Source organism: Castanea sativa, chromosome 7, assembly GCF_040712315.1.
Source record: "Castanea sativa cultivar Marrone di Chiusa Pesio chromosome 7, ASM4071231v1".
NCBI lineage: Eukaryota > Viridiplantae > Streptophyta > Magnoliopsida > Fagales > Fagaceae > Castanea > Castanea sativa.
The window spans coordinates 32,353,373-32,365,411 of NC_134019.1; the positions used below are offsets into that span (position 1 = coordinate 32,353,373).

The 12,039-nt window shown below is 32.2% G+C and overlaps 1 protein-coding gene across 1 annotated transcript; it reads right to left on the bottom strand.

Annotated features, from left to right (window-relative positions):
- On the bottom strand, nt 1-7,149 carry LOC142643399 (peptidyl-prolyl cis-trans isomerase CYP40). The gene is made up of 9 exons (XM_075818012.1): nt 6,846-7,149; nt 4,507-5,007; nt 4,045-4,132; nt 3,879-3,931; nt 2,387-2,491; nt 1,858-1,933; nt 742-779; nt 517-588; nt 1-305 (listed from the first exon to the last, which is right to left on the bottom strand). Exons 1-8 carry the CDS (start codon nt 7,014-7,016, stop codon nt 535-537), a joined length of 1,086 nt encoding a protein of 361 aa, XP_075674127.1. The 5' UTR covers nt 7,017-7,149; the 3' UTR covers nt 1-305; nt 517-534.
- Between the last annotated feature and the right edge of the window lie 4,890 nt (nt 7,150-12,039).

A 12,039-nucleotide genomic window follows, 5' to 3' on the forward strand; every position in this document is an offset into this window, starting at 1 on the left:
GGCAGGGAGGGACAAAAGGTCTAAAAAGCCAATGATAAATATGTTTGCATGAAAAGTTGATAGGGCAAACAGAACCACCCAAAAAAGCATCTCAAGTCAGGCCTGTAAACTTTGTCCAATGTTTTATGCATACAGAAATCTTCAGGTTAAATTTCCATTTAGTGAACAATTCATCAGTGCAGGCCTGTTCTATAATATGGCTGCACTACTGACAAGAAAAATCTATGAATTGGTTCAGTTCTCAATTTTGTACAATTGTATTGGTGTGAGAGATTTGGTTATTTTCATTGGCTCCCTGGAAGAACCTGAAAAGAAAGGATCAAGTTCATTAGGAAGAAGTACAAAGACATACAAGTAGCACCTAAAGGCGGGCCAGCTAAATGTGAAGTTAAAAAATAACACGAAAAAAAGAAGCTTTTATCCATTCAATTGCATGCAGCCTATGTCACAAAAATCCTTGTTGCCAGTCATAACATCAAATAATAAAAGAATAATTCCAATAGGCTTTTAACATACCAATTGAATGCCAATCTGCTATTGGAACATCTTGCCGTATGCCTTCCTCTCCAGATCGCGTCTAATAGAAATCTGCAACAGTTATTTAACATTCAGAATCTCATTCCAATGATTCAGAAAAAAAAAAAAAAAAAAAAAAAAAAAAAAACACCACAAATTAACCCCACTAAAACGAGTTATTCCCTGTCCAAACATATAGCTTATAGCTTGCTTTAATGTACTAACCTTCTTCTTAGCAGCAGCAAACTCTTTCTTTATTCCAGCTGAGAAAAACAACAATTACAAATAGGCTTTCAGAAGAAAACATATGTAATTTTACTATCTATTTATCTTAAATATTGAACAATTAGTAAATATTCACAAAATCCAAACATAATACCCCCTTTCACAAATCACAACCTTATGTTTGAGACTTACTTGGATCAAATTCACAAAGATATTCAAATGTAATATCCAGAATGTTCAACCGACAGTTTAAATTTTATTTTACAAACAATATAAAAAAATATATGTGCTAATCTATAAAGCACTTAGAGTCCGTTTGGTTGGAGGAGTGGAAAAATGGGAAGATAGAAAATTAGTGGGAGGATGGAAAAGTGATAGGATGAAAAAGTGAGAGGATAGAAAAAATTTAGTTTTCTCTTGTGTGTGTTTGGTTGGAAGGAGGGGAGAAGTGGGAGGATGGAAAACTCTTCTATTTGGTTAAAGAGAAAAGTGGGAGGATAAAAAATGTAATTTATATAAATTGACTCTTATGCCCTTATTACATGATAGGTAAGAAATAAATTTATTTATACTCATTAAATAATATAAAAATTAATACATCACACATTTATATTATTTTTCTTTGTTATTATATATAATATAATCTTTTAATCAAAAGATATATAATCTAATCTAATATATATACTATATTATATAATATATATATATAGTACTATTCAACGCAAGTAGTGGGCAATGCAAATACTATTCAACAAAATCTATGAAGAGTCTAGAATAAAGAGGAGCAGAAGAATGAAGATTGATGAGAGTTATTGGGTTAAGTGGAGGTAAGTGAGAGCAAAAAAGGTTGGGGTAAATTTGTATTTTACACACAACAGGCATTTTCATCCCTCTTTTCTCTCCATTTCAGAGAGAAAAGTTTTGTGTGAACCTGAGTGGAAAATGTCTGGCCCATTTTCTCTCAAAAGTTTTTCATCCACTCTATTTCACCTCTAAACAAACACTCCCTTGACTAAATATCCAGAGACAAACTTCTAAATGTAGTAATCATCAAGTATGATGATTACAATGTCCGACAAGAAAAAAAAGTACAATGAATTCTGAATTATCACAGACCATCATTTGGCTCCAAATCCAATGCCTTCTTGAAGCTTTCAACAGCAGCATCAATGTCATTAAGTGCCATATATGCCTGGTAGATCAGGAGGATAATTCAATTAGAATAATAAAAAGATGCAACATATTTGTGAAGAGATATCATCCAGGAAGAACGGAGGGTAAAAAATGAAATTAGGGAAAACTTGGGCAATCCTAAAAAAATTGTGGTCAGCCAAGCAGACAGAAGATATCGGAAATCAAGTACTTCTACTGCTAAAATGACGCATTGTAAAGGCATTTCAAATGCTTATAGACAGAAATGATAAAAAGACACATTTAAGAACAAATTTATAAACTCGTGAACAAAAATAAAACTTTCAAATGAGGAAACAAGGCAGAAAAGGAAGGCGCTAAGCTTGAGATTTACAGAGGTAAAAGCATAGAATAAGCATCTGAACAGACATACATGACAGGCTCAGACCAAATATAATTAAAAGTCCCCGTCCTTTTAATGATGTAAGTCCTTACACTGAAGGAAGATACAAACCTGACCCTGGCGGAACAAAGCTTTCACATTGTTATCTCCATCACGCATTGCAAATTCTGTGTCTAGCAATGCTCCTTTCAGATCCCCTAACTTCAACTTACAAGCCTAGAGCAACACATAGCATCAACTTGTAAGTAGTCAAAAGCAGCTTTGAAATTGAAAACAAAGAGGAGAAATTATATAATATATGGGACTTTAACAGAGAATGGATTACAGGAAATATACTAACAAGATCGGACATTGAGATATATCTTCTAAAGAAAAAGTTAAAAGGCTTTTAAAAAATTTACCGCATAATAAGTGTCTAGATGTTTAATAGACAATTTAGGAATGGCAATGAGGCGGGGTGGGACGGGGCCGAAGGATGGGGTCTTCGTCCCCGCCCCCATGATTTTGTCTTGCCCCATCCCCATCCCCGTCCCGTCCCGTCCCGTCCCGCCCCGCATGACAAAGAAAACTTTCTCACCCCATCCCGCCCCTTGGGGCCCCACAAAGCCCCGTCATACCCCGTAAAACTCTACTTTTTGTTAATTTGCCCTACAACTAGTACAATCTTTTTAATGAAACCTATTTCATTAATAAAAATATACTTGAAATTACAACTAAATTTATCCTATCAAATCAAATCAATTTTTAGAAAAAATTAAATAATATATCTAACCATTTAACAAGACAATCATTAAAAAATAAAAAAATAAAAACTCATAGTATAACACATAACAAAGGACCACATTAGGTAGAATAAAATAAGTCAATATTGATATGTTTGTTAAAATAGTAGGGTTTTAGGGTATGAAAAATTTACAATTATAACCCTTAGCAACGAGAGCTGGGGGGACAGGGAGGGGCGGGGTGGGTTTAAAAATTTTAAACCCATCCCTGCCCCGTGGTGCGGGGCTAATATCTTGTCCTATCCCTGCCCCACCACCTTTGCAGGGCGAGAAAAACCCACGCGGGGCAAAGTGGGGAGGGGCGAGTTAAGCGGGGTGGGGATAAATTACCATCCCTAATAAACGTACATAAAAATATTCATGTGCACACGTACGTCTAGATGCTAACCCACCAAATTCATATCATTAAAAAGCAGAAACTTATATCGACTTCTTCTCTCTCTGACAACTTTTTGTACATGATGCTTTGAAATAAAGGATTGAGACACAACCATCAATAGCTCCAACAGTGTACAGTTTGCTGGTCTTTTCCAACATATCCTTTAAAATATTCTCTCCCTTCTTAAAGCTCTTTATTTACATCTCAGTAATGTATAGAAACAGAGGAAAAGTGAAGAAGCTCGTCCTTAGCTATAATATCTTTTTCTACAAATCAGCAGGAATTCATGTACAATATTGGCCCAGGTTAAATAGGCATAGGTAGATATTATTATTTTGACAAATATTTCCACTGCTCATTTTGGGTCTACTATTCATTTCAATTTACAGTAAGGTGCTCAATCATATGTAAAAACAATCAAATGGTAAAAGGAATGACTTACGGAGCTGTTAGTGAAGACTTGCGACTTTGCCTTTCTCAAACATGAACTCTTCTCTGCAGTCCCAAGAAATAAAGCATAAAATTAGAACAGAGGCATGGGGAATTGCTAACATTTTCACAACATCATCAAGGCACAAATAAACAATTTGACAAAAGTGATAGCTCACCTTCATCAATCCCATCTTTCTCCCAGCACACATCCAGATAGCGTAAAGCCTTCCGATACTTTTTAAGAGCCATCTTATAGTCTTGTTTCTGCACATGGGAATTATTAATGTGTTGTAAATACCGAAAAGATTTTAAACACCTTCCCCCACCCCCTTTTTAAAAAGAAAAAATAAATAAGTAAAAGAAATGAATCCACTGAACACCACAAATAAAAACTTCTTTCACCAAATTTCTTTCCCACCCTAAGGATTTATATTTCAACTAAAAATTTCTCTAAAGTATATGTCAGGTTAAAAAAAATTAACCTGCAATATTGTTTGATTAGTGAATTACACATGCACATGGGGTTTCAGGAACATATGACCCTACCCTCCACCCACAGTTGTGAGGGGAGGAAGTGTCATTTGAGCTAGGGGCCTAGGGCTCATGAGCACCTGAAATGCAACCATTATAAACATTACCTTGTAATGTTCATTCCCAAAAGACTTAACAGAATCAACAGCATTCATCCACCAGTAGAGCTCATTAGGACTATCATCAAGGTCAGCTGGCCAATCAGGATAAGTATCACCATCTTTGAAAAAATTACATATTCCATCGTCCTCCCCCTCAGGAATTTCTCCGCAATCCACAATCACAACATGGGCAGTAGGATAATCTCCATCATCAGCTGTAACATGCTCAATTGATCGCACCACTCCCATTCCTTTAGCTACCTTCCCAAACACAACATGTTTTCCATCCATATGAGAAGTGCGAGTTGTTGTGATGAAAAACTGAGACCCGTTTGTGTTAGGACCAGTGTTAGCCATAGATAACATTCCTTTCCTTTCATGCTTTAGTTCAAAATTCTCATCTTCAAATTTCAAGCCATAGATAGATTCTCCACCCGTACCATCACCGGCAGAGATATCTCCACCTTGTATCATAAAGCTTTTAATAACACGATGAAAGCAGCTTCCCTGAAATGACAGTTTTCATATATTGAAAACCAATTAAGATAAGCATCACTGAGCTCTTCCAAAGACAAATACAATCAGCCATAGAAATATATTTAGCAGTTTGGAAGGGAAGATAATAAGGTCATTTTTCTAGTGAATGTCAACAATAAGAAGCTCTAACTCCCCATATTAACTATTATATTGCCCACACTTCTTAACCAGAAGAAACTAAACTAGAAAAATGGGGACTCTTTTCTTGATTTTTTTTTCTTGTTGGCTAGGCATGATGTTAATTTATGATACCTAGTACCTTCCATGACCCAACCCATCTCTCTACAAACTAACAATATGTTTGGGATTTTATAAAGGAAATAGAAAGATTTGGAAGGATAAATTAAAAAGGAATGAGTTTTTTTAAGGCATTTAGGAGTTTATTAAAGATGGAGTGGAAATTTGAAAGAAATATATAATTTCACTACTACAGTTCTTAATATTTCATTGAAAATTTTATGTTTTCAAGAACGTCCATAAAAAATTCCCCACAGTTATTGAGGGGAACAAAACATTCCGACCAATGTTAATTAATCCAAACAACTCCATTCCTTTCCACAGTTCAACAGTCCATCCAAAACACACGGTAAGTCTAGCCCATATTAAATATCACTAGTGCATATTAAGCATGAAACTTATTGAATATCACCAGTGCATATTAAGACCAGGAATGTGAAAAGCTATAGACAACCAGCCTAAAATTTAGTTATTATTTGCCTGGGCCTTATTCAATCACATCCATTATTTCACAATTTTTACACACAAAATCAAGCTTAGAGCAATCACAGCACATTGCAACAAACAGTCAGTCATTCCTCATATGTTGATAATTGCTTGTGTTATGGAAGGCCAAGACTTGTTTCTCTCAACTATAGTTAGAAATGGTTCAAAAAAAAAATTTCCCGGGTATGTACCATAGTTGAAAAGAAGTTTCATTATTTCCAAAAATTTACACCATCCATTCAAAAGGATTCGGCTTGTGTCCAGCGGCCAAATCCACTAACACGTGTCCATGTTGTATCCCAACGTGTTAATTGGAACTGAACACGGGACACAAGCTCCTCCCATCCAAAAAAGAGTTAATAATGATTCAAAACCAAGAATGAAATCAGAAATTCAGAGTACATTTGTGCATTAAAATTTGTGAGAAATCATCATAAACAAAAGCAAAATCGAATCACATCTTTCTACAGAAGCTAAAGAATAATGTACTTAAATTATTATCAAGGGCATCAGCGTCTTTTCAAGGACAAAAGAAATACCGACTTTTTCATCATTACTATAGAACACGAAGATGTACAGACACAAACGCCCTCACAATCAACTGTGAAAGTACCAGCTACCAACCAGAACATCCATCACCATCTTTCTCAATCACACAGGACAACCCCGTCATTTCATCACTAACCAGAAAGCTCAGTTTAGCCCAAGTGCATGTATCAATTTATCAAAAAGAAACATTTACTGATTTGCTTGACCAAAAAAAGAAAACCCAAATACATACTTTAGATGTATACCAAATAAGAAAACACAGATACATAAACATTCATATGAAACACATACGTATATACCTTTTTTTTAATATAAAAAACATACATATAGTCACAAATAGCCTTAAATAAATTCACCAGCAAACAAAAACCCATTAAAGCATCAGTTTTTAGTCCATGATCAACTACTATTTTCTTCACTTTCGTCCATGATCAAGAATACCCAGTTGGTTATATACATAAATACACACATACATACATCATGCACATAGATATATATATATTGTTTGAGTGTGAAGAAAGAAAGATAAAGAAGACCTTGTAATGAAGTGGGACGCCAGTGTTGGGACCAATGCCTTTCTCACCAGTGCAGAGAGCTCTGAAGTTCTCAACAGTTTTGGGCACCACATCGTTGTAAAGCTCCACAACAATCCTCCCTTCTTGCTCTCCTCCTATGCTTATGTCCAGAAAACACCTTGGCCTACCCATATCTCTCTCTCTTACTGTTTCTTTCCAGACTCTTCTCTGGCCTAGTGGGGAACAAGATATAGAAAGAGAGAGAGAGAGAGCGTGTGTGTGAATGGAACAATGAAAGAACCCCTACCAAGCGTGGCTGGGTACTTAGTATTTATAGACTTCTCTGGAATCTGCCAAAATTTCAAACACCTCGGTAGTTCAACAGTTTATTGAAGGAGGCCCAGTAGTTGTTGTTTTGTTTACTTTCTGCTGCTGGTGTGTTTTTTACTTTTTATCTGACCTGCTAACGTAAGCCGTATACGGTATACGAACCTTTTTTCTTTTTTTTTTTCAGATACCCTTTGTCTCTTGCCCACGTTTTCTTTCTACTCCCTATAATTTTTCAAATTTTGTACTTACTATTTAACTCCCTATATTGTTAGGAAATCTTAATAACACCCTACTCCTTATTTAAAAATCAATAGTAATAATAATTGGACAAAATTTGGTTATAAGCTTGGTAATAGTTTAAGGCTACAATTTTCGTTAAAAAAAATTAGTATGGTTACATATTTTGAAAATCTAATAATTGGATTTCATGTTACTTATGCTCTTACCACACAAGTTATATTTTGTGTCAATCGGATGTTATGTATTATATGATCTATAAACTTATTTTTTATGCATGATTTTATGCTATAAAAACTTGCAATTTAAATGATTGATTGATGAAATAGCTATTAATATTTAATTTTCTAAAAATTTTGCAAGTATGAAAGATATAAGAATAAAATGTAATCTAATGGTGGATTTGTCAAATCACATCTAAGAAAAAGATGTTGAGTGAAAACCATGTAGCCAAATTTTGGCCATAATAATTTAGACACGTAATGACTGTTGTAACCTACACAAATATTTTAAAATTTTTTATTTGACAAATTGTGATGTCGCTTGCTCTTAACATACATGTCAAATTTTGTGTTAATAGGATGTTATTTACTATATGATCCATAAACTTATTTTTATGCATAATTTTATATTACAAAAACTTGCAATTTAAATAATTAATTGATGATATAACCATTAATCTTTAATTTTTTGAAAATTTTGCAAGTATGGAAGATATAAGAAATCTAATAGTAGATTTATCAAAATTTACATCTAATAAAAATATATTGAGTGAAAACTAAGCACGTAGCCAAATTTTGTCCATAATTATTTAAATGCGTAATGACTATTGTGACCTACACAAATATTTTAAAAATTTTTATTTGACAAATTGTGATGTGAATTTTACAAAAGCTTCTTATTAGCACCATTTTTATTAAACCAACTACAACATATTAACTCAACAATTATCATTTTTATTAATATATGTCATTTTCTTAATTATTGGATTATATATATGACTTTTTTTATGAGAAGATATATATATGACTTATTTGATTGCTTTGTTTTATGTGGAAAAACTCTACTTTATGTTAACCTTATCCTTATGTCATAATTATGTTGGGATTGATGTATTTGATTTTTCTCGTATATAATAGTTACCAATATTTGTTTATTTTAAACAAGTCAACAGATATTTCTTTATATTTCATCATAATTAAATAAGTGAAAACTAAGAGGTTGGATCAACTATTTTTTAATGCAATTTGTGGACTTGTTTGAGTAAGAGCATTTGCATTTGGTATGCAAATGCTATATGTAAATACAAATGTTATAGGTAAGAAAAATTTAGCATTAATGCACCAAATAAGCCAAGCATCCGAACTTGTAAAAATTAATTATTGCAAAAAAAACTACAATAGTGCTACAGTGCAATTTTAAAGGTAGAATTGCATTGTAGCTCAATTCTAAAATAAAAAAATAATAATAATATTTTATTCACTTTATCAATTGCTCTCTCTTAATGGGTTTTAGGGTTTTTGTTTTTATTCGAGTTTTAGAATATACTATTTTATTGTGTAAAAATATTATTTTAATATATTGTATTGTAAAATAAAAGTTGAAATACTAAAAGTATTATAAAATGATATAATATAATTGATAAAGTAATTTTTTAAGATGATAAAATAAGATGAAGTTAATTTTGAAATGTGAATACTTTTCCATCTTTTGTAGAAAAACAAAAAACAAAAATCATAAACCCAAAAAAAATATCTTCTCCTGTCTTTTCTTTTGTTAAATGCACATTGTTATTACCGCCGTAAAAAAACTAATATATATATATATATTTGCAATATGCATCCAAAATTTAAAAAGTTGTAACCGACATTCTAATTAAAATAATTGCAATGATTAGCATTCTACTATCGCAATTAGTGTTAAAAATAAAATAATAGAATTAATAGAATATGAATGTAGAATAGGAAAAAAGGTGCAAATGTCTTTTCAAGTCATTTTTTCCCTAAAACTGTATAAAACCACCCCTAGTAATTCAAAATCACCACAATCACAATTTTTTAGCCCACACAACAGTAATAAGTCATCCAACCCAACCCAATAATCCAATCCATCACCGACACACATGACAAATCATATAACCTGAGTAAATCCTACTAGCACGCACTCTATAATAGCCGTAACTATGCTTCCTTCCAGAAACAGCATTGGTTAATTTGGCACTCATCAAACCGAAGAACTAAGGACCCACCCTCTAAACTTCAACAAAAATTAGGTATTTACTCATTGTTCCTCGTCCTATTTTTCTTCTTCGGCTCACTAGTAAGATTAGGCAATAATTACTAGCTTAGGAATTAATGTGGGTGTGGCCTATTTTTGACTGTTCGCTAACTGTCATTTTTGTTAGCTCTAAAGTCTAAACTTTTGAACTTCTCGTTAACTCTAACATTGAATTAGATGCATGGTAGGATACTAGCTGTCACAATTACTCTAATATTATTAGGGTGGCAATTATGACTGATCCCCCACACACCTTTTCGTTTTCTTTTTTTACATCTTTTCGTTTTCTTGGTTCGTGATGGAACTCAAAATCTTCTACGAATACAAAAGATTCCTCATATAGTCATATATAATATAATGCGTCAACTATGTCTCATTGATTGTAAATTGTTATCTTCAACATATGACGCATGTATATCATATTATATGGGATAACATTGATGTGGACAAACATTATTGATGATTTCTTTTCTTCTTCTTTTTTAATTTGTTTTCAAAGTCAACTTTACAATTTTCACTCTCAACTAAAAATTGTATAACTTTTAATTTTAAAACTTTTTATAAAAAAACTAAAAAATAAAAGTTACTAATTTTTCTAATAGTTTTTTATATTTTTTTTTATAAAAGTAATATTAAATTTTTTTTAAAACGATTCACCAACAAATACCCTAAGGTAAGAAGTAAAAAATAAGAATAAGAAGTTTCTTTTTTTGGTGGCCAGGGGAGAGGAACACCGTAATAAGATTCCATTGAGAAGTTTTGTGCACATGCAAGGTGCTACCGAACTTAGTTTTAATATTTGTTTTTACGATGAACAATTAGTCCTAATATTATTAAAAAAAATTGTGTTTGAGCCCATAGCTATTTTGACCTTTAATCTAGTTTGGAGTTTATTTTTTTAATCAAATGGCAATAAATATATAGTGCAAATTAATTAAAGGGTAATCTTCTTATCTCTTCGAAGTTCCAACTCTCTCAGCCTTTTTATAATATTGTTAGAAACCTCCTCATCGTGAAGACAAATTAATACATGGGCAAGGCAGGACATGTCTATTATTGCGACAACTGGTTCTCGACATATCGTCGACTACCTGTCCTTAAAAGCAAAAACAACTTTATGTTTCATATTAAATGCCCCAGATCATTTGTAACTTTAACGACCTATAATTGGAACAAACAATGACTTATCAGATCAAGTGTGAGTACAATCAATTTATTGACCGACGCACATGCAGTGACTATCAACGTTATCATGGAAATGGGAAAATTTTTAGGTATTTTTGGAGTATAATGAAATAGTGCTCTTTTCTTTCACATTCATGGTGAACTTCACTATGAATTTAATGAACGGACCCCACCATAAATGTGAGAGAAGAGAGCACTATTCTCCGTACTCCAAAAGTACCTAAGAATTACTCTTGAAAATAACCTACCTTACAAGGAAAATGACCCGTCCTATAAGTGAAAACAACTTATTGCATCTTTCCAAAGGGAAAAGAAAATTAAATAGTAAGACACCCCACCCGCCAATCAAGGCATCAGCTGTCACTCCAACCTATGGCAACCAAAAAATCATGAAATTTTAAATAATATTAATAAACTATTAATAATGAAAAATACACAATTTTTGTTTCATAATATATCATAATGTAATCGTCTACTAATAAAAATAAAAACACAAAATTTTGTTGTTTTTTACTACAGTAGAGTATTTGCATTAACTCATGCAAAAACTTCTATCTATTTTAATATAATAACTTTTTTTATTTTATATACTCATTATTATTTATTTTACATTATATTTCATCATAATACTATTTCTTTATCAATTTTTTTATTATTATCTCAAATAATCTCTCTCTTCCTCTACCAAAAACCACCGTTCACAATCTAAATAATTTTAAAACATTCACTTGCATAGCAACAATAATTGTGTAATTTTTCCCAATTAACCCAAAAATACACCTACATTAGTTTATATATCATTGTACAAAAACATATTTGTGCTATGGTAATTGTGTCAATTTGCAAAAAAATACATTTGTGCTATAGTAATTATGTAAATTTGCACTGTTATTATAACACATATGTATTTTTGCACAATAATACATAGACTGATTTCAGTGTATTTTAGGGTTGATTGGACAAATTTGGTGTCTTATGCTATTTTACAACTATTGCAAATGCTATTACAATAAAATCAATTTAAAATTTTAAGGGAGGGAGCCCAAATATAAAATTGTAAAAAATATACCTATTATATATAAATATAATAATTTCTTAAGAACTAGGGGCGTAGGCCCCCGTGGGCCTCCACCTAGTTCCGTCCTTGATTTTTTCGATATCAATTACTTTTTGATGTAAACATGAT

Excerpts from the sequence above, each read along its gene's own strand:
- LOC142643399 (XM_075818012.1), bottom strand. The coding sequence starts at position 7,016 with ATGGGTAGGCCAAGGTGTTTTCTGGACATAAGCATAGGAGGAGAGCAA. Across the intron at positions 3,932-4,044 it reads GAAAGATGGGATTGATGAAG|AGAAGAGTTCATGTTTGAGA; the intron begins GTGAGCTATCAC and ends TTGGGACTGCAG. Across the intron at positions 589-741 it reads TTGCTGCTGCTAAGAAGAAG|ATTTCTATTAGACGCGATCT; the intron begins GTTAGTACATTA and ends TAACTGTTGCAG.